General features: G+C 43.6%; 1 protein-coding gene and 1 long non-coding RNA gene across 3 annotated transcripts in view; both read right to left on the reverse strand.

Annotated features, from left to right (window-relative positions):
• Cc2d2a (coiled-coil and C2 domain containing 2A) overlaps positions 1-16,949 on the reverse strand; it is a 71,248-nt gene extending 54,299 nt beyond the window's left edge. Inside the window, exons 1-9 of one of the 2 annotated variants that reach the window (XM_090343815.1) lie at positions 16,887-16,949; positions 15,158-15,281; positions 8,321-8,409; positions 7,670-7,771; positions 5,217-5,315; positions 4,598-4,759; positions 2,435-2,597; positions 1,288-1,424; positions 429-560 (exon numbers count right to left, since the gene is read on the reverse strand). In XM_090343815.1, coding sequence (XP_090199941.1) covers positions 429-560; positions 1,288-1,424; positions 2,435-2,597; positions 4,598-4,759; positions 5,217-5,315; positions 7,670-7,771; positions 8,321-8,409; positions 15,158-15,257 — 984 coding nt within the window. In that variant the 5' untranslated portion in view covers positions 15,258-15,281; positions 16,887-16,949. Of the gene's footprint in view, positions 1-428; positions 561-1,287; positions 1,425-2,434; positions 2,598-4,597; positions 4,760-5,216; positions 5,316-7,669; positions 7,772-8,320; positions 8,410-15,157; positions 15,282-16,455; positions 16,519-16,886 lie in introns of those variants that run through there. The other variant, XM_090343813.1, reaches the window with a different exon arrangement.
• Positions 16,950-19,114: 2,165 nt separating this feature from the next.
• On the reverse strand, positions 19,115-25,521 carry LOC150055959 (uncharacterized). Its single transcript, XR_016537415.1, has 3 exons — positions 25,363-25,521; positions 19,773-19,828; positions 19,115-19,289 (listed from the first exon to the last, which is right to left on the reverse strand). It is a non-coding gene; the product is annotated as an uncharacterized LOC150055959 (long non-coding RNA).
• Between the last annotated feature and the right edge of the window lie 1,361 nt (positions 25,522-26,882).

The following is a 26,882-nucleotide window of genomic DNA, read 5'->3' on the forward strand; positions in this document are numbered from 1 at the left end:
ACTTGTACATGCCTGCCTTTTGTTCTTTATGTGCACAATAGTGAGGTGTTAACAAACAACAACAATAACAACCTCACTTTAAAGTAGAATGTTAGAAATTCTTTGGGCTAGGTGGCTCACACCTGTAATCCTAGCTACTAAGGAGGCTGGAATCTGAGGATTGAGGTTCAGGGCCAGCTCTGGCACTAAAGTCCATGAGACTCTTATTTCCAATTAACCACTTAAAAACCAGAAATGGAGCTGTGGCTCCTGGGGTAGGGCAATTACCTTGAGCTGAAGAACTCAGGGACAGTACCCAGGCCCAGAATCCAAGCCCCATGATGGAAAAAAAAAAAGGCAATTCCTCACTAAGCCACCCAAGAAGCCAAGCAATTTCAAATTTATGTATTAAATTGAATTAAAATGGTACGGGTAGGGTGTGATTTTACCTTTTTATACAGAGTTTCAAGTTCTGCCTTGACACCGTGTGCTGGGGTTGCCAGTGGTGGCCTTGAGGGAAATGGCTTGATCGGACTGGGTAGGGCCAGGATTCGGCCATCATCTCCAAACCACTTTCTCTCCTGTGGATGAAGAATAAGAGAGCAATATCTGTATTCCTTCATTTGGATACAAAGTGCTGCAGAAAGCCAATTACACTTGAAAGAAAATTCTTTGTTGATGATACATTTTATGTACCTCTTCCTCTCTCAATAGCACTTGAAATGCTTCTGTTTCCAGTGAAAACTGAACTTTAACTAATACTTCCATGATGACTTTACCATAAAATCCTTCATCCCCACAACCCATCAAATGGTTCAAATGTGAGCTAGACCCTACTGGCTCACACCTGCGACTCTAAGCTACTCAAGACGTGGAGATCTGAGGATCATGATTCAAAGCCAGACTGGGAAGACAGATTTGTGAGACTCTTATTTCTAACTAACCAGCAAAAAGCCAGAAATAGGAATGTGGCTCAAGTAGAAGAGCACCAGCCTTGGGCCAAAAAAAAAAAAACCCCAACAAATGTGAGGCCTTGAATTCAAGCCCCAATACCACCACACCCATGATTGGTGAACTGAGAAAAGATTGCCCATGCCTCATTTAGCAGAGGCCAAGATCTAGGTAGCAGGAGATGAGTTTTGAGTGGCTGAGATGTTGTCTTTGAAAATCACTAGAGGTACTGGGAGATTGAGTGCAAGAGAGGAAAACAGGAGCTACTTTCTTTACACAACTCAAGAGGAGAGGGGGGTGGGGAAGCAATTGTCCAGAGCCTGGCTCCTCTGGAGGGAGGGACAGGACCCCACTCACTGGCTCCTGCCTCAGCAGCCTGTTCTCCATGATGTTCTGATTGGTGTGGGCCACTTCGGGTCTGGCTCCGATGTAAAGGCCTTCGTCTTCCAGGTACCTGGGCTGCACATTGTCAGGAAGCTTTTTATAGGTCGGCACTAGAAAGTTCACAAAACATAACGAACGTCAGGGCCAGGCTCAACCAGCAGACAGCTTTCTGGTGAGTTAACATATCCAGCTGAGATGTCATTATAGTTCTTAGAAACTACCCACTTTGCAAATTCGCAGAGGCCAGAAGGTAAACGGGTCCATTTGCAAATAGCATGTTGGAGAATCACAGATGCAAATAATTCAGGAATTACTACGTTCTTACTCTTCTGGGTGCGGCTTGTGGGGAAGAATGTGGTAATATTTTAAGCGAATGGTGTATGCTTTCGCTCTATTTTTGCTTTGGCTGCATGAATTCAGGCCAGACACTTCCTTCCTTGTGTACAAAGAGATCATGGTTTTTATTTCCCCAGCTTCTTAGGAGGATTATATGAGGGGGTAGGTAAGGCTATAACTTTGTAAATGAAAACATTTCTCTGAGCTGGACACTGGTGGCTCAGGCTTGTCATCCTAGACAGAGCAGGATAAATCCTTCTTACAAAAAAAAGAAAAGGAAATCCCATCAAGATGCTCAAGTTTCCTTCCCTCCCATCCGGAAGTAGAAAGTAAGTCTTCCAAAAAAATGCTATCAAGATGCTCAAGTTTCCTTCCCTCCCCTCCCAACCAGAAGTAGAAAGCTCTTTAGCTCAAGGCTACCACCATACCCCTTGGCCTGGGTGTTGTCCCTGAGTTCTTCAGCTCAAGGCTACTGGCCTAGCCCTGGAGTCACAGCACCACTTCCATTTTCCTAGTGGTAAATTGGAGATAAAAGTCTCACAAAGTTTTATGCCCAGGCCAGCTTTGGACTACGATCCTCAGATGTTAGCCTCCTGAGAAGGTAGGATTACAGGCGTGAGTCACCAGAGCCCAGCTTGAGTGTATTTCCTGATTGTGAAATCAGATTAGAAACCAGAATCCATTCTGGAAATAGGCCATCTAGCAGCCGTATTTCATCTGAACGAGAATGAAGATGTCTAACCTGAGCGGGGGGAGACGGGGGGGGGGGACCCTATAGCAGTACCTGTTTGTCTACTGGGGACAAAGAGGATTTCTTTTTCTTTCTGTAGCCAAACATGAGCACTTTCATACTCTGCAGGTCTGACAGTCACAAAATCGTGGGCTGCACCATCTAAACCCAACAAGAACTCTTCGGCATCCTCATCACCAAGAAGCTCTTCTTCATCCTGTGCAATATCAAAAGATAAAAACAATAAGCAAAACCACACTTAAATTCTATTTGCCTAGGGAAATAATTACTGACGCAAAATGTATCAAACCTCACAAGTTCGAAACAAAATTGAATAAATAATTTAACTTGTTTTTAGTACTGATACTGAACCCAGAACCTCACACTCTTGCTTGTGGATTTTTCTTTCTTTTGCTCAGGACTGGTGCTCTTCCACTTGAGCCATAGTTCTACTTCCAGCTTTTTGCTGGTTAGTTGAAAATCAGAGTCTCATGAACTCGTGAACTGGTGAGCTACCAGTTTCTTTTTTAACCCAAGCATAAAAACTATCTGTCCTTTCCTATTCTGCAAATGGATTTCACTGGTTGTTTTTCCCTATTCTATGTATCTACAAAATACAGTGATTGGAAAGACATAAACAAAGCAACTGAAATCTCAATAAGCTTGACCTCCATTGGAAGTGCTTACCTATGGACATTTATTTAAAGAACTTGAGCTCCTAGTTATGTCCCATGTAACCTCCCGCTCAGTATCATCCCAAGGACAAAGGCAGCAAGTGCACAGCTATAGAGACATGCTTAGCTCAGTTGGCATGGGTTTGAGTCCCAGCGTCTCTTCCTGCTCTCTGGGCTGAGAAAACTTAACCTTAAGAAAACTTATTCTCTGCTGTAACATGGGGATATTAATTAGCTTCCTGCTTAGGACTTAGAGAGGACAAAATTAAATAATGCATGCAAGATTTTTTTTTGTTGGTCATGGGCCTGGGAGTTGTCCCTAAGCTCTTCAGCTCAAGGTTACCGCTCTACCCCTTGAGCCACAGGGCCACTTCCCAGTTTTCTGGAGGTTGACTGGAGATAAGAGTCTCACAGACTTTAGAGCCCAGGCTGGCTTTGAACTGCAATCCTTATATCTCAGCCTCCTGAGTAGCTAGAATTACAGGCATGAGCCATTGTGCCCGGATGTATGCAAGAATTTTGAGCACAGTGGTTACAGTTCCCCACAGTGCTACGATTACAGGTGATGACCACATTTTTTCCTCCTCCTCCTCCTTGTTCCTGTCTTCTTCCTCCTCCTTCTGTTCCTCCTCCATCTCCTTTTCCGCCTTCTCTTCCTCTTCCTTCTCCACTTAAGCCTGGCATCTCAGGAAGTATCTTTAAGACTACAAAGACTTCGTTTTTTACTGAAGACAAGGGGGGCAGCCTGGCTACCTACCTCCTGAGGTTTCTTCTCCAAATCTACTACCCAATGAGAAACAGAAAGCAAGTCTCCATGGCAACCAGACTTTCAGCATAACTCAAAGATGATAAAATGTCAAAAAATACCCCAAAAGCAAAAATATCTGAGCGGTCAGACATAGCAATGCCTAAGCTTTTTTGCCTGGGCCCCACCTCTGCTTTGGGGGACCAATGAAAGCTAACAAAGAGAAAACCGCAGCGGAGACAGATTGAAGAATCTAGTGGTTCCTGGATGATGTGAAACCATCTCGAGAGACTAAATCCACTTGAATCAGAGGAGATTTGAAAAGCACCTGCTCAGAGCAGCAGTGGAGACCCCAGAGAGGGGCTTCCAAGCAATCAGAATTTGTTTATTTGTATTTATATTTTTGCTGATATTTTATTTGTTCTTGTGCTGGTTCTGGGGCTTGAACTCAGGACCTAGGTGCTGTTCTTTAGCTTTTGAACTCAAGGCTGGCACCTTACTACCACCTGAGCCACTGCTCCACTTCCAGCCTTGTAGTGGTTTGGAGTTAGGCCTCTCACAGATGTTTTTGCTCAGATTGGTTCTGAAACAACCTGATGCTGGATGTCAGGATTACCAGTCAATGAGAACTGGCCTCTCGTGGCTCCCAGTAGTTCTTGATTATGCCTTCTGGTTGTGGTGGGTGGTTCTAAGAGGCAGTGGCAGGCTTCTACTTCCCTCCCCTACACAGCTGCCTACATTTATCCTGAGATTTCCCCTTCCTCCATAGCAAGGGGAGTGAAATATTGTTGTACTTACTCCCTGGGCGGGCGACTCTTCCTCTCTCGCCTCCTCCTCCTCCTGCTTGTTTTCATCTCTACTTTCTATTTGGGTTTTTTCCTCTGGTTCTTCTGGTTCAGGATCAAAGTTGAATGTAAAGAAGTTATAGGCCTCTTCTGCAGAAGGAAAGCCAGGAGGAGCCTAGAGGAAAGCAAAGAACAGCTTCTTATAGCCAAAACTATGAGCTATATAAGCTTTAACCTTTCTTTTAAAGTTTTCTTAAGTTGGTACCTTCCTTTCTTCCTCATTTTAGTTTATTTATTTATTTTTTGGTGGTATTAGAATTTGAACTCAGGGCCTTGTCCTTGCTGAGCAGCACTCTTCTTGACCCACCCTGCCCACCCCCTCCCAAACACCTTTTCTATTGCTTTGGTTATCTTACAGATAGATAGGGTCTTGTGTTGCATTTTTTCCAGGCTGGCCTCAGCCTGAACTCTTTCGACCTATGGCCTCCTGAGTAGCTGAGACCATAAGTGTGAACTACCATGCCCAGCTTATTGGTTAAGAAGTAGTCTTTCTACCTTTTTGCCTGAGTTAGCCTTGAATCTCAGTTCTGCTCTCCACTTCCTAGCAGCTGAGATTACACAGTACTTCTCACCTGAGGTTTAGACCTGATTTTTCGTACAGGACCATGGAACTTTACTCTTGAATAACTTTGGGAATCTTCTTGTCGTGTCCCTCGTAGCTCTTTAACTGGCTACACCGATGGGAGAAATAAAAGATAACTGATTAAGCAAAGAAGGTAGAGTTTAACTACATATCTTCTGACTATTGATGTATCTTACTCACAGGAATAAAATAAATACAAGCTTTAATTACACTTGGAGGTTAAGGTTGCTGAACTTTACTCCCTCTCCCTCTCTCTCCCTCTCTCCCTGTCTCCCTGTCTCCCTGTCTCTGTCTCCCTCCCTCCCCCCCTCCCCCCTCCCTCCCTCCCCCCCTCTCTCTCTGCCTCTCCCTCTGTTGGTCGTAGGGCTTGAACTCTGGGCCTGGGCATTGTCCCTGAGCTCTTCAGCTCCAGGCCCTATCCCTTGAACCATAGCACCACTTCCAGTTTTCTGGTGGTTAATGGAAGATAAGAGTCTCATGGACTTTAGTGCCCCAGCTGGCTTTGAACTGAAATCCTTAGATCTCAGCCTTCTGAGTGGCTAGGATTACAGGCATGAGCCACCAGTGCCTGGCAACCTTGTCTCTCTTAAGGTTAAACAAATTTAAAACTATATCCCCAATAAGAATTCAAACAAAAAGTGCAATTTCATCCTATAGATCAGTGGGTTATCCATTTCACAGAAGATAACTTCCAAACCATCTATTAAATAATCAGCCCTAAAGTTGCATGTAAATATTCCAACACATTCTCCACCTGGCCCCATGTTTGTGCTTCTTACAAGGCCATGATTCATTTTCTTCTTACACGTCTATTTTCTGTGACTATAAATGTGATTATAAATGTTTTATTTTAGCCCACTTGAAAATCAGAGCTTGAAGCAAGGGCTTTTTGAGCTTGATTTTGAGAACTGATTCCAAGAACAGGAGTTGGGGACTGGGGAAAATAGAACAACCTTAAAAGTCAATTCAAGAGAACATTTTAAAGCTGATGATTGAAACAGGAGACTCATCTGAAATCTGTGTAGAATGTTTCTCTGTGTTCTATCTCCTTGGAACATAGAAAAGGGAGAGATATGTTCCTTATGTTATAGGGGGTTTTTGAGCCTCTGGTACTTCTTTCTGGGAGTAGGTTTTGTGTTTTCTTGAAAATGGCTCAGTGGGTACCACAGTGCTTGCAGAAGAATAGACAAACCCTGGGATGAAAGCTAAGGGTGCTTGGTACAGCTAAGGTGAGATGCCACAAAATCTAGCAAAGCAATGGCCGGAATATAAACAAGGGTGTGCTGGGATATAACTGACTACAATAAGCATAGAATCTGTATAGTGGACAATGACGTAAAATTCTACACTTTTCTCGATTTTCTCATTTTGTCGTGCTCATCTGAACTAGCTAGCTCCCAGCTCACTTGCACAAAAGTTCTGTTCCTACCTACATTTCATAATGCAATGTGAAGTGATGGAGTAGGTTGTTTGTCTCAATGAGTTCCAGAATTCTAAGTGCTGTTTTGAGGGTGAAGAAAGAAGCAGATGAGAATTCCATTGCGCAAGGGTAAATAGAAAAATAGAGGAAGAGTTTCTAGAGTGGAATAAAGCCTGAATGCTATGGTTTGTCTGGAGACTTTTCCAAGATTCTGGCAAGTCTTTTTCCCTCATAAAATAGAGCTGTGACTGTCATTTACACAATTTGCTGATGCCCTTCTATTCTTGTCCACTTTAGAAACCCCATCTTCTATTGCCCATGAGACACTGGGTAAACAAAGCAAGAGGTGAACCTTGGAGAAAGAAGAGAATTCTGACTTTGCCTAAGACACCTAGGGGTTGCAGAGATCTGATAATAGAACACAAGATCAGGCAGAAAGTCTAATTCTAATAGTTGAGAATACATGTAGGTTAAACAGTAAGAATAACAACAATAGTAATAAGTAGTAGTTATATAAAGACTGGTTATTTTATTTTATTTTTGTTTCTCTCCATATTTTCTACATTGGGTTGACAAAGAAGATAATTCTATCACTGTGCTTTGTCACAGAACTAATGGCTATATTACAATATTTATGGAATCAATAAAATGTATAATATTTCATTCTTTTGTTTTGCTAGTCATGGAGCTTGAACTCAGGGCGTGAGCACTGTCCTTGGGCTTTCTCAAGGCTAGCACTCTACCACTTGAGCCACAGCATCACTTCTGGCTTTTTCAATGTATGTGGTACTGAGGAATTGAACCCGGGTCTTTATGCATGATAGGCAAGCACTCTACCACTAGGCCAAACTCCTGGCCCCCAGGTTTTATTTTTCAGAGGACTCTCTTAAATATTGTTACCAAGGATGTCTCTGGCTCATAAAACAGCACTAAGCATTTGGTTCTGAAGCTGTCCCTTTGTACAGGAGTGGTAACTGGCAGAGAAGGCACTTGTCAAAGTAAAGAGACTCCCCATTTCTCACCTCAGGGCCAAATTCAGTCTCCAACTCCCTGGAACTGGGGCTTCGCAGCCTCCTGGGTTTTGGGGTAGGTATTTCCTGCAGCAATGCACTTTCTGCCTTGGACTAAAAAGTCAAAACAGGAAAATTACCATTAGGTCATGTCAGGAAGCCTATAAGAGCTCACTTGCCAACTCAGTAGGAGCATAATTGGTAAGAAACATGTTTCTCTTTAAGAGCCAGGGAGCTCATTGAGAAGAATGACATGAATTCCCATCCATCATTTTCATGTGGCCCATGCAAAATCTGTATTCACATTTAGAATTTGAAGGGAAATGGAAGGGGAATTAAATCTGTGCAGTTTGCCAGCCCGGCAAGCCTTGCAGAGCTACAGTCAGCGTGAATCACGCTAGCTAGCTAGCTATTGATTGATTGATTGATTGATTGATTGATTGCCAGTCCTGGGCTTGAGCTCAGGGACTGAGCACTGTCCTTGGACTTTTCTCAAGGCTAGAGCTCTACCACTTGAGCCTCAGCACCACTTCCGGCTTTTTTTGCTACGTATGTGGTACCAAGGAATCGAACTCGGGTCTTCGTGCATGCTAGGCAAGCACTTTAACCACTAGGCCAAACTCCCAGCCCCAAATCACACTATTTATTGTCTCCTCTGCTCACCCTGGCTGCTTGAAGCTTCTCCCGCATGCGTTCTCTCACGGAACATTCTGCAAAGCCTGTTCTGGAAGGTGAAGGAATTGGAGGTAAGCCTAAAAAAAAAAAAATCAGGAAAGAAAAACATTTAAGACTTAGGAGTATAGTTCAGTGGCCCTTAGATTTTTTTTCTATCTGAAACAGGGACTCACACTCACGGACACGGTCACTCACTGGCTGACATTCTACCAGCAGAGCCACACTTCCAACCCCATCGCTTTTTTTTGGTACAAAGCTGGGGTTCTATCATTTGAGCCACAGCTCCACTGTTGGCTTTTTGGTGGTTAATTAGAGATAAGAATCTCATGAACTATCTTGCCTGGACTTTTTTTTTTATGGCTTTGAACTGCTATTGATGCCCAGCTACTTTTAATCCTTAAACTTGCCAAGTGAGAGAATGTAATTGTGTCAATTCTGAGACTCACATAAGTGAACATGAGATATGCTGACAACCCTTTTTTGATGCAGTAAGTACATCTCTGGGCTTCTTTGGAAGTGAGAATGGAGAATTGCCATTTGGCCAGGACCTACCAAAACCATGATTTAAACTGAGAAAAACATGAACGTCACCTGTTCTCTCCAGGCACACCGATAGCAGCTTAATTACCTCTGGGAAGAGGCCTTCTCTCATGGATTGATTTTCCAAACCACTTTCTCAGGTGAACAAGTTGGGGTCCCAGAGTTTAACTTTTACTTCAACCTGGGAAACATTATCTACAGACCTACAAGTAGAACCCTACACTAGAGACAACAAATATTTTTCAGATATTATCGAGATATGAGTATCTTGAACCATTGGGCAGTAACTGGGCACTGGGGGTTGCAGATACATGCAATGCATTTTCTCATCAGATGTGGCGGCGTCTCCAGGAGGGAGGCTCAGGTGTTGTCATTATAGGTCAAATGAAGACAAAGACGCTGAGGCTCAGGGTCACTGAATTACACCATCACACATGTGGGATGTAGAATGCTTGGGGATATAATCCTAGTTCTATGCTCCCAAAGAGATAGACATTAAGAAGCCTCAAGGGGACAGAATGGCATCTTAAATGGAGTAGCAAGTGTCCATTGGGTTGGAAGGGAGAAGATTGCAGGCTTGGGGAGCAGGAGATAAGGAAGCGTTTGTGTCCTGTAAGAAGTAGTGCTCTGCTGCTGGATCATGAGGGAGCGGGATGAGGAGGCATTTTAAATGATACTATGGAGGCTAGGGGATACAGGGCCCCAAAAGAGCGACCGCAACAGCTTCTAGAAAGCTTAGATACACACATCTGCCCTGGCCTGTGGAATCAGAATCTGGTAGAGCATAGCAGTGTGAGACTTTAAGCTCCCTGAGATGAAAAGACTTTAGTCTGGAGAAGGAAGGTGGGGGAGGTGTCTGAGGGCTCAACGGAGGCTGCCACGTGTGTGAAGATGCTGAGAAACAGGTGGAAGCCAGGCTGGGCGTGTCAGAGGGTATTTGTTTGCAGCCTGGAAGAATGTGAGGTGCACTGAGCTTCAGGGCCAGAGCCGGGCCCAAGATGAAGCTTTGGGAAGCTCTGGGACCAGGGACTGGATTCAGGTGTTCCTCAGTGAGACGATGCTTCAAGGCAATCTGCAGAAGCCTGAAATTCTCAGGGTAACGATTACAGTGTCCCAAGTGTGCGTTGAGGTTCCAAGTTCATTATGAGAACATTGATCAGCTCAAGAAAGTGGCCTTGACACTTTTCTGTCCTCACTTCAAACTGCATCCTCCTCCTCCATTTTGAGGATCACACAAGGGTAAGATGACATCCCTATCACATATTCTTAAGAGTCGTGAGGCTTTTCTTAATCATATTTGTTACATTCTGAATTTATCTACATGTCTGTGTGACTTTGGGGTTCATAGCTAATTAGTCTTCAGATCCTGAGGTCTGGCTACATAGGGAGTGCATACTGTCCCTATGTGTGACAGGCTGGAAAAGGTAGATCTTCTAGGCCAGGTGTCTGGGGTTCTTCTCGGGTTGACCACCTCCTGTGCCTCTGTCCTCTCCTTCCCTGGGAAATCCACCTTTTTTGGGGGGGTCGGTTGTAGGACTTGAACTCTGGGCCTGGGCACCCTCCCCCTTGAGCCACAGCACCACTTCGAGTTTTCTGGTAGTTAATTTGAACCGAGCTCCTCAGATCTGAGCCTCCTAAAGTAGCTAGGATTACAGGTGTGAGCCACTGGAAGCTGGCTAGGAGATCCCTTTTTAAAATTAAAAGTGTCTTTCAACATGTGAAATTATTTTTTCTTATTGATTCTTACTCTTTAAAGAATGAGCCATCTTTTCCTGCTCCTTCAAAATGGCAGCTAATGAGTACATGTTTCATTAGAATAATCTTTTAAGTTCATCTTTCAAAAAAACAAGACATGGCATTTTATTAAATATTGTCACATTGCTGTTGGTTCAGGTCTATAATCCTAGCTATTCAGGAGGCTGGGATTTGGGGGGATCAAAATTTGAAGTCAGTTGAGGCAGAATGTCTATGAGATTATTATTGCTTACTGTGAGTCAAAGCTTCTAACCCTAGGAATCTTTTCAAAAGAAATAAAAACACAAATCTATCCACAGACATGTCTACACATGCTCATAGCAACACTGCTCATTCTAATATCCAACTGAATGAAATCCAAGGGTACATCACTAGGTGAATAAGCAAAATGTGGCATATCCATAGGGTGGGATCTACTTCACTAATGGGAAGAAATGAAATGTGTATATATTAAAAGTCAATGAGTCTGTAAGTGAAAGAAACCAAATGAAAAGCAGGCTAGGCGAGGGTGTTTACATGTAAGATCTAAAAAAAGGCTCCTTTATAAGGATAGACAGAAGGTTGTGTTTGTGTAGTGCTGGGGTCTGGTGTAGAGATAAACAGGCACAAAGGAACTCTGAAGATCAGGAAAATGTTTACAGCAGATCGTGGTGATCCTGCACAAGTCTATATATTCATCAAAAATCTTTGACCTTACAACATATATGCTATGTAAAGTTACCCGAATAAGACTATCAAAATAGGACTCATTGGCTAAGCAAAAGTGAATGGTGTATAGGTAGTTGTATATTTAGCCTGGAGGAAATCTATGTTAAGGAGAAAAATTTGGGACTGGTCAGGCTATTGATGGAATTTACACTTCCAGATGACAAGAAGAATGAGAGCAACCCTCCCTCTCTCCTTCCCTCCTCCCAAGGCCAAGGCTGGATCCTGTGGTACTCCAACATTGAGTTCTTGGGATGTGATCGAGACCCACCAAAGAGACAGAGAAGTGCAGTCACTGCAGTAGAAGGAAAATCAGGTGAGTGGATATCTCAGAGCAACATCAACAAGCAGGAAGGACTGTCCTGCAACAACAAATATGGCGGAAAGCCATAGAAGGTAAGGACCAAGAATGGACTGTGTGATTTGATGACTGTGGGATTCACTATCACCTTGGTGAACCATTTTTAATAGATGGGTGGGGATGTATGTTTGAATATGGCTGGAGACTAAGAGAAATGGAGACAGAAGAGTCTGGAGAAATTGTACTGAAAGGTTTCTGCTTTGAAAGGAGGGCAGAGAACCAAAGCTCTGACTAAAGAAGATGTGATCAGTCATACCTTTCCTTATAACTTAGAACAACAGGGGAGTTTAATCTGGATGTGTTTTAGGAATGGTGAGTCCCTCTTCCCTTGCTGTGTTTTTTGCTGTTGGTTGCATTGCATATTCCCCTCTGTGCTGTTGGCTTCAAGGTGACTTTTCAGAGTTGGTGCTTGAGGCTGAGTCTCACACTGTATTTCACATCATGGCATTGGATTCTTGGCTCTCACCTTTCCAGATTTTGGTGATTTATTACAAAAAAAAAATCTATGCCTAAACTAAACGGTCTTTTCCATTCGTATCCAATTTCAGTGGATTCTCAACTTTCTTTTCAGACAGTTGAGAAACTGGCTCTGAAATGGTATTTTAATCAGAGGAACTGATGTGAATGAAAGGAAAGCAGATGTTAGCAGTGGAGAAATGGATGTTCAAAAGAAACCACTTGACATTCGATAGTCATTCCCTGAAGATTTCATATGCGGCACACGGTGGGAATCATGAGGATGTGTAGCCGATGTAGATGATGATAATATAGATGATGATGATGATGATGATGATGATGAACCGAGGGCCTCAAGCTTACTAGGCAGGTCCTCTACCACTTGAGCCACACCTCCGGCATGGATAATTTCCAGGTTTGGGTCTTGTTTGTGCCCTGGCGGAGCGAGGCCCTGTCACTGGGGTGGACAAGCCAGTGTGCGTCCCTGTGCTTCCTCAGCAGCTGAGTAAGGGGCGCTACTACCACACCCAGCCATTGAGTGCCACAGACTCTCTTGAAACAGGACCACACAGTCTCTGCTTCCCAAGTAGCTCTGGTTCCAGGCTTTAAGCCACCATACGGGGCAGACTTCAAGATTAGATGCTTTTGAATGTGAAGCCAGTGTATGTTCCCCGAAATGCTTTCTGTATTTGCAATGTCAGATTGGCAAGTTAGGAGGCCAACTATGGACCTGTGCTGCTGTTTCGTGGGGAGAGGGGGGCACCCCTGGACATTATGACTGGTACAGAAACAGAGGTCACAGGGCTGGTATCTGAAGGCAGCCTGACGTTGAAGACACTGGGAGCCATGTAGGATCCACAGTGTGACAGAATCCAAGGTCAAGATAAGAAGCTAGGCTGACAGCATTAAAGGGGCATCCCGGCCCCTTTCTATCCTCCATGCCGTGTTCTGCACAGCTCTCACCGTTCCCCGTCGTTTGTCTGCCTCCTGCTCTAGCGAGAGCTGAACCTGGTCTGCTCTCTCGACTATGGTGATGACTCTGCTGGTGTTGTCTTCTCATTTTTTGGTCTCACCAAGCTATCTATGGTTCCGGCCGTCCACTTCTCACACCTAGGGATGTCTTTTTCTATACCGGAATCCACCAGCACTGCCAGCATTGCCAATAGCTTTCAGCGCTAGAGGCCAGCGGGCCATGGCCAAGGAGGTATAGTTGAGCTTCGTATTAACTCAATGCCTCTCCGTTTTCTAAATCAGAAAGCATGCTTCTTTCTGACAAATGCATATATTCAAACTCGTATCTAAAGTTTCCTATATCTTAGTTCCTATGTATTTATCTAACATGCTATACTATTTTACATATTTGCACATTATTTTGAACATTTTGATCTTCACAGTTGTTCCTCCATTTTAGACATGAGAAGCATTAACTTTTTAAACCACAGAGCCTTTGGGAGTAGTCAGAGGACTGCCTCCTCTGACATTTCTTTCTCTCGACTTAATAATAACAACAACAGCTTCACGTCGAATCCTTGTGCTCAAGACTGAATTTTCCACCTTAAATTCACATGTTAAATCCCTAGTGCCCAATATGACTACACTTAGAGATAAATCCCACAGGAGATCATCAAGAGAAAATGAGGGTGGGCTTCTGTATGTTAAGATTAGTGTCTTTAGAAGAATAACCAGAGCAACTCTCCTGGAGTAACTGTGTAGCAGTCCTCACTAGAATTGGGACGACACTAGTACCACGATCTCAGACTTCCGGCCTGTGGAATTATGAGGAGGTCAATGTTTAATTGTCTAAATCATCCAATCTATGATACTTAGGCCTGCCAGCCTGAGTTGACTCTCATAATGAAGAATTCTGAGACTATAGAGGAAGGGACAGCTACATGGGATATATTTCTGGTTCTATTTCTCCTGATTCCCGATAGCTCTCACAGAATTGTGTTTTTTCAATGGGAACCACATTTTTCTTAGGGTTGGACGTCAGATCAACTTGTTTCCAGGGCCCTTAAATTTTCAAGTTATTTTATTTCCCAGCTCTGCGACAGTGAAATAGTGTAACAATTACCTAACAGCTGAAAAATCTAAGACACTTCTGGACTTTTATTTAATCTTACTTCTCATGAGAAGCCCTAATGTGGGCAGTGGTTTTCCTTATAATGAGCAAATAATTAATGATGGTTCGTGTGCTGGGGAAATACAAATGCTGTAAAGTGTAGGCCAAGTTTCCTGGAAGGTAGCCTAAGAGACGAAGTCTCAGGGAAGCTCAGAAACTAAACTACACCCATTCCCAACATCCAGTTCAAGTTCTACTCCATTTCTCCTTATGACAAATCCTGGGACGTGAACTCAGGGCCTGAGCACTATCCTTGGTCTTTCTTAAGGCTAGAGCTCTACTACTTGAGCCACAGCATCACTTCTGGCTTTTTCTATATATATGGTACTAAGGAGTCGAATCCAGGTCTTCGTGCATGCTAGGTAAGCACTCTACCACTAGGTCCAACTCTCCTCCCCCTCCTTGACATTTCTATGTACTAAATTATCAGCACCATTATTATGATTATTGTTATTTTATGTCAATAACTGGGGTCTGAACTCAGCCTCACCCTCTTCTTTAGCTTTTTAACTCAAGGCAGGTGCTACCCTTAAGCTACCCTTTTATCAATGGATTTTTGTTGGCTAGTTGGAGTCTCTCTGATTTGTCTGTCTGAGCTGGCTTCAAGTGGGGATCCTCAGATCTCAACCTTCTGAGTAGCTAGGATTACAGGTGTGAGTCACTGGCACCAGCCCTTATCAGCACCATTTCTGTTTCAGTTCATTCTGCCTCACTTACCTGGTGATAGAAAATACCTCAAAGCTGTGCCACATCTCCCCACAAATGCTACCTTAGAAATGAGGATTATAACAAAGTGGGGTTCAATAGCTGGGACCCTGCATGAAATATAACAACGCTGAGCTAAGTATCAATTTGAAATGTGATGTGATCAGAAAGAGGTACTTACTTCGAGGGCCCCGCCTGGCTGTCATACTCAGAAGAAGAGTCTCCGGCTTATCCTGTGCAGGCTCCTGCTGGGAGCTGTCCTGAGATTTTTCGGATGCCATTTCCTCAGGGTCAGTGGTTGGAGGCTATGAACAGATGATCAGAGGGTTCAGAGATGCCCTGAGTTTCAGTTCACTTTAGATCCTCATTCAGGATGGATTTTAGTATCATTCAAAACTGGGGCATGCTCCCCTGAGTCACTGTGGATCTCCTTTAGGGAAGTTCCACCCACCTTGACTTGTTCCAGTACACCTTTCAAAATATTTCTGACATCTCCAAATAAGATCATTAATTCACTTCTTTAGGTACAATGTATTGAGCTTGGCAGAACATGCTAAGGCTGTTATTTATTATGTACTCCCAAACACATTGGAAATATTATTAGAAGTTCACTGTCTAATCAGGGACAAATGTTGTCTCCACAATTTTGATGTCCCCAGGGAGAGTTTCTGTAATCTTTCCCCAAGTCTCAGGGGAGGAGGCCAACGAGACAAAGCTGGCCAGTGATACCTTTGTCACCGGACAGCCTAAAACTTGTGGTCAACTCAGATTGATTGTAGACTTCGGGCAAGAATTTAACTTCTTTATGAATTACTTTCTGCTCTATCAAAGGGACTAGACATAGCCAGAGAGTCTGGTTAGAATTCACAACCCTGCGTGCACCTGAGGCATTTAGCCATGGCTGGGGATCAGGGTTCTAGTACAGGCTGAATGAAAGGCAGGAAATCAGTCAGCAATTGAGAGCTATCACATTCCTGCCTTGGGCTCATTCTTATTCTAGGCAGGATTCACAGCAGCCTCTGGTCATCTGCAGCTGGCTGTGCAGGAGCATGTGGAGCTGAAACCAGGCATCTTTTCATTTGCCAGCTAACTTTTCTCTGCCCAGGGCTCCAGAAGGGAAGAGGTTAAAGCATCAGCAGTCAGGCATGGCAGTGAGTCTCTCAGATTCCCTGGAGTAGCCAGAGTCTGGCCCACGTGGCCTGGTTAGCAGCTTCCCGCCCACCCAGCCTGCATGGAGTCTGCTGGACAGTCAGCTTCTCTGTTCAGCCTGCCCCAGCAGGAGGTGTACACTGCACACAGGAGCTGGGAGCAGATCCATCACGTGATTGCTGCCTCAAAATGGCGTTCCCTTCCCCTCCCTGGCTGACATCTCGGTCGTTCCTGGCAAGCCCCTCATTCTGCAAAGCCCCATCCTCTGCCTTCCTTCCCAGAGGCAGCAGTTCGTTAACAGGAGAATTGATTGGCTTGGAAAAAGTTTACCTTGCTAGAGATGCTCCTGGCCAGGATGGGAAACTTGTGCAAAGAGGTCCGGAAGGAAGAGGGATTCCTTGGTTTCTGGCTCAGACTAACAAGGAATTCAGGCTTTGGAGCAGAAGAGAGGGAGTTCTCTAACATTTGTGATCCTGTACTGCCATCTACTGCCTGCCTAGGTTTATAGCAGCCAGTGACATCGCTAGCCATGTTTTCTAGACTTCTCTCAGGAGATAGAAGAAAACTTTTATGAGTATGAATTCAAGCCTTATTATGAGCATCATCAATAAGTCCTCAAAGGGATAGCCAAGCTGTATTTCTGCCTCATGGTTTTCCTAAGCAGACTCAAAATTGGGACTACAGATTTCGCATGGTTCCCTGGCAGTGCCGGCAGGTTGTTAATCAGACATGACCAGACACAGTTTCTTATCCCTTCCTACCTGTTTCTTTCTTTGTCGTCTTTGGGGCTTTGAATTCTTCTTCCGGCTTCCCACGTCTGCATCTTCCTCATTCTCAGTGAACTCCTTTGTTAAAATGCAAAGGGAAGATGGTGCTTTTCAGGCATTAAAATAGACATCATGCATCTGGATGTTGAGCCAAGACATGTGTGAGTGGCTCTTCCTAAGCACGCCTCTCAAAATAGACACGCTGTGAATAGATTCTTTATGCTGCAGCGTCCCGAGTAAGATGATGTTGAAGACCCTACCATTCCCAGCCCTGCTCGTGTCGACTACATCTACTGAGCTTGGATTGTGTGTTCGAGGTCAGGGATGCACAGGAAAAATACAGAACACTTCCCACTCTCAAAAGTCACATTCTCAGAAAGATCACAAAGGATCTGGAGCCAGGTCAGATCGCAAGTCAGAGGAAAAGACACGAAGGATAGACTTTGGAGGCAATCTGATTGGAAGGGAGGGAAAAAAGAAAAAAAAATCTTCCAACAGGAAATATACTACAATAAAGACCTAAAGAATTTAAAGTTAGTGTGAATTTTGATAGGTGTGTGTGTGTGTGTGTGTGTGTGTGTGTGTGTGTGTGTATGTATGTATGTGTGCACATCTGTCCTTGTCCTGGGGCTTGAACTCAGGGCCTGGGCATTATCTCTGAGGCTAGCACTCTATTATTTGAGCCAAACCTCCATTTATGGCTTTCTTTGTTAATTGAAGGTAAGAGTCTCATAGACTTTCTTGCTAAGGCTGGCTTTGAACCATGATCCTCAGATCTCAGCCTCTTGAGTAACTAGGTGTCCAGCTAAATTTTGGAAGATCATTTTGAAGAGGGAACATTGCAAACATTTTTTCATTTTTGTATATTATGCTTTCAAATGTTTTAGAATCAAGTCTTTAAGAGTTAAAAATGTCTAAAAGCATTTCATCCCTAAAGCTTTCTAACCTCAGACTTGTATAAACTGAGGTACCAGCACTTTTTTTCTTTTTGCAAGTCCTGGGCTTGGGCCCAGGGCCTGAGCACTGTCCTTGGACTTTCTCAAGGCTAGAGCTCGACCACTTGAGCCTCAGCACCACTTCTGGCCTTTTTCTATGTTTGTGATACCAAGGAATCGAACCTGGGTCTTCGTGCATGCTAGGCATGCACTCTACCACTAGGCCAAACTCCCGGTCCATACCAGCACTTTTGAATGAACACAAACTGTAAAGTAGCTGGGTGTGATGGTCCACCTGCAGTCCCAGAACTTGGGTTTCTGAGGCAGGAAGATCATGAATTTCTGGCCAGCCTGGGCTATAGTAAGATGGTTTTAGGAGAGACAGAGTAAGAGGAAGCCAATAGGGAAGAGGGGGGGAGAAACATCCTGCCTGGATGGGTGTGTCTCTATTTCATGCTCTGAATTGAGTCCTTTGCTCACTTGGGCCTGCTACATAGCTCAATTCAATTATAGATGGTTCTAATTATAATTATGGTCCTAAATTTCATTCTACTGGCATAGAATGGACTAGCATCAACACACCATCTTTTATTTTCTAATGCTGTTTGAATTTTCAATCAAGAGAAAGCTACCAGAGCTAGGCACTGGTGGCTCACACCTGTAATCCTAGCTGCTCAGAAGGCTGTGATCTGAGGATCAAGGTTCAAAGCCAGCCCGGCACTCTGTGAGACTCCTATCTCCAATTAACCACCAGAAAACTGGAAGTGGCACTGTGGCTCAAGGTGTAGGGTGGTAGCTTTGAGCTGAAGAGCTCAGGGACAGTTCCTAGGTCTAGCGTTCAAGCCCTATGATCATGAAAAAAACAGAAAACAGAAAATTGCCAAGTAGGACTTCCAGTATGATGAGATGTAGCCTCTATGAGGACATGGGATTTTCTTTACTACTAGATCTCCAGAAACTAGAGACACAAATGTATCTGCCATGTGGATAAAGAGATGGGTGGGTCTGCTAGTTCTTGAAATCTTGCTGATGGTTTTTCTGCATGGTTTTCTGAGGTATTCCCTTGGGCTCTTCAAAGTACTACATTGGAAAGTGGCCAGTGTCTGCCTTTGGGTCTCTGTGGGCTTGTAAGAATTCCCAGAAACAGTCTCTGCTTAGTGATCTCAGTCTCATAACTTCCATTAACTTCCTCTGCTCTGGGAAGTGATTTAAGGAGGTTGTAGACACCATGAATCAGAAATTACAAGACTCCAGGGACATATTTCATTAGCATTATAATCTACAATTGTTACTTTCAAAAAAATTAAATCAATATGCTACAAGCAGAGCTAGGTCTAGCATCAGATTATGAGTTAGAGCTGCTGTATGTTGCAATGCACGAAATGGTGACAGTGCAGGAATTCAGTAGAGGTAAGACTTCTGGGGTTCTTGCAGCCCCTCATCATCCATCTCCTCCATCTCTCTGAAAGAGAGATGCATGCATGCCATAGCTGTGTGTTAAGTTAACCTAACCTTTGGCTCGAGATAAGTACTTCAGTATACAGTTAATAATCTATAGCCCAACTTGGTATAGAAACTAAGTGAATGTTTACTGTGAAAGTATACTTTTGTGACAAGGAGCTGAGCTTCAAGAACAACAGTTATCAAGCTCAGCCAATCACAGGCCCCAGACTGAAGAAACAATATTCAAATACTGCGACCCAGAGCAGCAGCCATCAAGTTGTCACTTCTGTTTTCCACCCTTAAGTGTTACCCGATCCTGGGTGGTGTGGAGCCCCCCCCAACCTCTTCTGGTCTGAGCCCCCCAAACCTTTTCTGGTCTGAGGGTTGCTGCTTTTTGATCCATGAAAGCCTATCAGATTTTAATTTGTCACAAGTTTGCCTTTCAACAGGATGGGGTAAATGCTTGTAACTGGCCTTTTTGTCTTCATAAGCAAATACTTACCTCAGTAATTATCTTTACTTTTTCTTCTCTGGGATTCATTCTGGGTATGATGGGTCCTTGACAAAGAAAGAATAAAGAAGATGTCATGCATTTCGAAACCATTGAAATATTGTTCTTCTTACCATGATGAATGTGAAGGTGACTGATAGTGATACAAGCATTTAAGCTGAGATGACTCTTTTTACCAGGAATCCGCAGGCCTCAGGATTGGTGGGGAGAAAGAAGGTTGTAAGATGTCACAGTCCTCAAGGAATCTGGCTTTACTGCTTACATACTTTGCTCCAAAGGAGAATTTCAAAGCTTCTACTCTTCCACCATCTTCCACCTTTTTGCCCTTCTCAGTCTCTGCTCTTGACCTTGATTCTCATTTTACCAAACAGACAAACCCAGAGAGAAGTCCAAATCCTCCTCACCTCCCCTGCCTCCAGGCCTCCTCCCTGCTTTGTACATCCAGTTCCTCTGAGGGTCACCAGGCCCCACACTTCCCTCCTGTAGGAAGTTGATCTCACAGTTTCTCTCTTTCACATGTGCAATCCTTTCTCCCCGTTCTCTGGATCATTTACGTTAGTATTTACAAGTGCTAGAATTTGTCCTTAAAAAGCTTAACTTTAGGCCGGGAGTGTGGTCTAGTGGTAGAGTGCTTGCCTTGCATGCGCAAAGCCCTGGGTTCGATTCCTTGGTACACAGAAAAAGCATGAAGTGGTGCTAAGTCTCAAGAGGTAGAAAGCCCAAAGACTATACTCAGGCCCCGAGTTCAAGGACTGGCCAAAAAAAACCCCCAAAACCAAACTTTTACTTTTCTTTGTAGCTATTGCTCAAAATTTCAACTTTATAGGAAAATCTCTCAGAATATTCCCTCTTTTTCAAGGACAGTCCCGAGTACGAATCCTAGGATGAACACACACACACACACACACACACACACACACACACACACACACTTGACTTCTGGTTCCAGTGCATTCCTGGTTTCCTTCTACCACTGGCTCCTTCTTCTCAAACACTTTTGCTGCCAGTTTCTTTTATTTCTAACTCCCATACTGAAGGGCAGTGCTCAAGCCTCTGGTTGTGTCATCTCTACTCTTGCTTTATATACACACTAATATTCCCTAAATGATAGTTTGATTTCAGGTATCTCCTCAGAATGGCGGGCCTCGGAGTGGGCTGTGTGATGACATCTTCTCTTGGCTTAATGTTTGGCTTCAATCTCTAAGTCTGCTCATGCTACAACTTTTCTGTCAATGATCAGAGATCCATTTTGCTCAGGCCAGAAAACTTGCAGGTCTCCTCAGCTACTCTTTATCCAACGTAGTTAATTTTAGGTGTCACTTAACTGGTTTAAAGAACATCTAGGAACTTTGGACAGCAATACTTGGTTAATGTGTGAGTTTGAGTGGAGTGGGTTGGGAGAAGACCCTGTCTCATGAGTGAGGGAATCATATAAATAGTCACTGACCCAGGGAAGGCAATATGGAAGGTGTGTGTTCTCTCTTCTTTCAACTTCTAAGAGCTAGGATAAAATCCTATCCTGAAGTCTAGGCTCTCTGGCCTTTAGACTCTAAGACAGTACATAAGCCCCTGGGTTTTAGAATTACACCATCAACTCTACTGGGGCTGGAACAGCTTCCCGAAGTCTCCAGCCTACAGACTGTCTCTGTTATGAGGTATCACAGAGACCATAATCCTGTGGGTTAGTTAGTTTCCCGATAAATCGCTCATATAATTGCATATGTATGCTATTGGTTCTGTCTCTCTGGAGACTGTTGGCTCAAACCAATTAGAAATCCTTACAGCTTTGACTCTAAATTATACTCAGATTCAGCCACTTCTAACACCCACAATTGATTCATTTTTTTTGTACCACTATCAGAGTTTGAATTCAGGACCTTGAACTTGCAGTCTCCCTTCCTTCCTTCCTTCCTTCCTTCCTTCCTGCCTGCCTGCCTGCCTGCCTGCCTGCCTTCCTTCCTTCCTTCCTTCCTTCCTTCCTTCCTTCCTTCCTTCCTTCCTTCCTCCCTTCCTTCCTCCCTTCCTCCTTTCTTTTTCTTTCTTTGTGTGGGTCATGGGGCTTGAACTCTGGGCCTGGGCGCTGTTCCTGAGCTCTTCAGCTCAAGGCTACTGCTCTACTCCTTGAGCCAGAGCCCCACTTCGGTGCAGAGGCTCACCCCTGTTATCCTAGCTACTCAGGAGGCTGAGATCGGAGGATCATGGTTCAAAGCCAGCCTGGGCACTAAAGACTGTGAGACTCTTATCTCCAATTAACCACTAGAAAACAGGAAGTGGGGCTCTGGCTCAAGGAGTAGGGCAGTGGCCTTGAGCTGAAGAGCTCAGGAACAGCATCCAGGCCCAGAGGTCAAGCCCCATGACCCACAAAAAAAAAAAAAAAAAAAAAAAAAAAAGAAACAAGCCAGGAGCCACAAACAAGAGGCTCATTGCCTAAAGTGCTGGCAGAAAGCAGAGATTAGAGGATCACAGTGAAAAGCCAGCCCGGGCAGGAAAGTCTTTGAGACTCTGATCTCTAGTTACTTGTCAAAATAAAAAGAACAGAAGTAGCTCAAGGGATAAAGTGGTAGGCTTGGGCAAAAGAATTCAGGGGCAGTGACTAGGCCCTGAGTTGAAGCCCCAAGATAGACAGAGAGAGAGAGAGAGAATGAAAGAGAACAGAAGCAATAACAATGAGTAGTGAGACATTTTTATTAAATATCTACTGTATCCCAGTGCCTCGTGACCTAAAACTCTGGGAAGAAAGCAAGGATAAAATATGGTTCCTGGCCCATTGCAGATAGATTCTTTCTAATGGTGACAGGCAAGCATATACATTATCTGTGTTAAGTACGATAGAGGTATGAGCCACTTCACCTGACTCTTGTTTCTGTCTTGATCGTAGCGTTTTGGAACCTTCCCTTTAAAGCTTTGTTGTCCTCTCTAGTCTATGGTGAAGATCGAAAGACTGAGTAGAGAAATGGTACACATAAGTTGCAAATTATAAACTAACTCTATTATCCCTGGTTCCATGGATTCCGAATCTTAGCTCTGCCTTGGTCATCGGGACAGCTCAGGCCCCTCACAGGGAATTAGCAGCTATAGAGAAATAAAGGTTCTTTCACATGAACTTTCACATACAAAAATGTAGAGAGGAAATGAGGAAACAGATCAGAAAATAAAAAACTGAGAAGAGAAGGTAGAGACAGCCAGGAGTGAAAGAACATGATGCTGCCTCATGAAGTAAAAAGAAAAAGAAAAATTCTCCATAAAAAATCATTCATGGAAGGAAAAAAAAACTAAACCAGAAAAATAGGAAGGGGTTGTTTTCTTCTCCCTCACCCTTTACTGACTATTATCTTTGAATAACTTTCTAAGGAAATCCAATGACACCAAAATTCGTTTTTCTTATGATTGCTCTTGCTTAGAAAAGATAAATTCAACACCACCCAACTTTAATACACTGCTTGAAACATCATTTGTGCTGGGCACATGCTAATACATTCCTGGGTTATGTTATATTGCACATTTAGTTTGTGATAGCTTTACACAGATATCCTCTTTAGCCCCCTATAATGACATTTCTGCGCTAGTTATCCATATTCTACTTTATACAGGAAAAAACAGACTCCCAGTTACATGGTTTGCCTAAGGTTGTACAAGTTAAATATCATATTCAGATTTGACTTTAACATTCTTATTCCAAATGCCCCCTCCATTCCCTGCCCTCTTTCTGGCTCACTCTTTAGTCTTGCCTTTGCAGAATTATCAATAATGATCATATTTTAGTTGGATATTCTGGAAATACTTGAAATACAATATTGTGAAGCATTGTACCAGTGACAGGGACTTAGGCTATGTGAGGCCAATAATGTATTTTACTTGGTGTAGAAAACCACATTTTTCAAGGAATATATGGAAACTTTTGACCAAATGAACTATTCCTAAGGTGTAGCAGCAGATCAGAATTATATCTAGGGACCCCATGGACCCCAGAATGCAGAGAAAGGAGAATGAAGATGTAAGAAAAGAGGCAGTCTTATAAGGCAATACACAATACCCATGGCTAGAATACACATTACCCATGAATAGAATATCCTATTGTTACAGTGAGATCATGGGTTTCTAGAAAGAGTGAGGACTTTGAAATAAAATATGACATACACCTGGGTTCAAATTCCAGCTCCACTGATCTGCCGGAGATCATGGAACAGTGAGTGCTGCCACTTCTCTGTAAAACTGTGATCATAGATCAATGAAAGAAATTGTGTAGCAGAGTGCCCCTTGTGGTGGTAGATTGCATTACCAGTTTATGCAAGGAGGGAAGCGCCAGGAGTAAGATGTAAAGAGAAAAGAGCTGTAACGGGAGAGGATTTATGAGAAAAGCTTCAGGGCTCACCATGCTTCTTCAACTCTCCTACTTCAGCTCTACATGCAATCCCCCTCCACTTCAACACACATGCCATGCTCAGGTCACTTGTCATTCCTTGTCTATTTAGAGTACTGTGAAACTTCCTGGCCTCCAGTTCCTGTGTATTTTGGCCTGCAACTCTGAAAGAAATTTTCTAGCTATCTTTCTGGGAGGTGAGAAACATCAGGAGGTACCATGTCATTTCTGGGGTTTGTTATCTAAATGGGTAAATCATTTCAGCCAGACTTTTCTTAGTATAAAGGTCAGGGATAATTAGCCTTGTAGAATCATTTGATGAGATAGATACAATGTATCTCCCTTGAAGATTGCAAGTAGGTACCCAGCTTGCTCTGTGTGCACTGTCAAACCAGTGCAATTACAGAACAGAGGAAGTGCAGAAGTCCCTTCCAGGAAAGAATCCTGCCTGCTCCAAGCTCTTTAAACCTTTTCATAAATCTCTTCTGGCACTTAGCTCATTGTGCGCTTATTATCTGTTTATAGATCTTCTCAGCACACATCCAGCATCTGCTCAGGTCTTGTTCCTTTTTATACCCTCTTAACTTAAGCAAGTCTGGTGTTAGAATGAATGACACTTAGAAATGAGCTCTAGGTGATATATATATATATATATATGTATATGAAAAAAGGTTATTTCCTACTGGCACTGATTTTATCTGCAGAAAAATGTATATAAAAATGCAATAGCAGACACACAGTTCCCATTAGGCTTTCTTAGCTTTTCATAGCACCTCTTTGCAAGGAAGGGAAATGATGGGTGTTTTAAACCACAGCCAGTAGATTTCTCTGAAATCTTGGACCTCAGCCTTTGGTTAAGAGTCCTTTGTCCATCCATTGCCAAGAAAAGAAAAGTTCTGCAGGAGCTAGCACTTCTCACCCTCGAACCAACTTGAAACTAAAAGGACCGGAAATGCACCACCAAGAGGCTTTCCACCCAGGGATCCAGATGAACCGGATTTACTTCTCCTGCCAACCAGACACCAGACAGCAGCTCAAATCCACACAGCCCATGAAACAATCGCGCTACAGCCCCATTGCACTAACTAAAAATGCAGCTAATGGAGCTCCTAAGTGTTTAATGCATTCCCCAGGCTTCCAGGGGAGACACGTAACTCTCAGCATTAGCTGAACATGGGAAACCATTGCTGCAAGCCGTGGCTTTGTTAAGAACTGATTTACCTTGAAGAACTTTACAAAAAGCACTTTGCAGATTCTGCGTTCCCGGATGAAGGGCAGAGAGAAGAGGAGAGGCGAGACTTGCTGACAAATCTTCGGAAATGGTCGGGAGGGACGAGCAGAGTGTGGGGGAAGCTTCAGGGCTGCTTTGCTGGAAGCCACCGCCACGTCTCTGGGCAGATTGAGCAGCTTAGCAACCAGTTCCCAGGAAAGATCACTAGGCAGCTTTTTTTTTTCTTTTTAAAGTGACAGTTTACTGTTAGTCTCAGAATAGGAGCAGACTAGTGAACAGAGGCACTCAATCTATGGAAAAAGGAAAAAGAGGGATTTAAATAGAGAAGATAGGCAGAGAAAAATCAGTTTTAGGAATCATACCCAGGGTTGTAGTGCATTTTGGGAAATGCATAGGACATGCTTAGAAGTGGGAGGACTAAAAATCCTAAAATGTCATTGCTATGTGGGGAAGGTGGCTGGATTAATCCTTGTTGGAAAAAAACCTCAAGACCCTGGAGTGCTTTCTAGCTAACTTTGAAAGGCTGAAGGCAGGAGTTAATTTTCTGAATCTTACTACACTCACTGAAATGGAATATAAATGTGGTGATTCAAAAATGGAATGGACACAGGAGAAAGGCAAAGCAGACTGAAGAGTGATAGACCGAATAGAACTAGAATGAGTAGAACTAGGGAAGACACCCAGTGTGTGTGTGTGTGTGTGTGTGTGTGTGTGTGTGTGTGTGTGTGTGTGTGTGTGTGTGTGTGTGCGCGCGCGCGCGCTCATGGGCTCATGTACTATTGTATTTTCTGTATCCGTGATGCTCTGGCATTTGGGTTCTTTATCTCAGAGAGATTGATAGTCCTAGACATAGCTAATTCTTAAAGTTAGTAAATGGTTGCCTCTGAACTACACAAATTCTTCTTTTGTAGCCATTTAATGAGTTCAAGTCAGAAGAAGACACATTTAACTCCTAACTTCCTGGCCAGTATACCAAATAGAATACCAGAAGGTTTAGGGAAGCTAATGCACCTTGGTCTTTGCAAGAGAAGAATTCAGGTACGATAAGTAAACAGTGAGAGGAAAGCTTTAGAAGAGAAAGATGACAGGGAAGAGGGCAGTTCAGCCAAGCTCAGCCATCTTTCATTGTCTTCTTTATTCCAGGGTTTGGACTTGGGTTAAATACTGAGAACTGGAGTCCTTGGAGCTGGTTTTCTGACTCTTCTTTTTGTTTCCCTGTAAGGTGGTGTCACCAAAGATTTATTGTTCCATCCTTATTGCCTCCGTTTCCTTGTCAGGCAAGACTTAGTTTATAGTGTGGGTTTACCCTGCTACCCGCAAGCCCTGCAGTATGTGATTCCTTAATTGGCTCATTTTCTACTAACTTGTCTGTTTTTTTTTTTTTTTTTTTTGCCAATCCTGGGGCTTGAACTCAGGGCCTGGGCACTGTCCTTGAGTATTCTCCAGGCTAACACTCTACCACTTGAGCCACAGCACCACTTCTGGCTTTATCTATGTTTGTGGTACCCAG

The sequence above is a fragment of the Megascapheus bottae genome, chromosome 13 (genome assembly GCF_031878675.1).
Source record: "Megascapheus bottae isolate mThoBot1 chromosome 13, mThoBot2.hap1, whole genome shotgun sequence".
Classification (NCBI taxonomy): domain Eukaryota; kingdom Metazoa; phylum Chordata; class Mammalia; order Rodentia; family Geomyidae; genus Megascapheus; species Megascapheus bottae.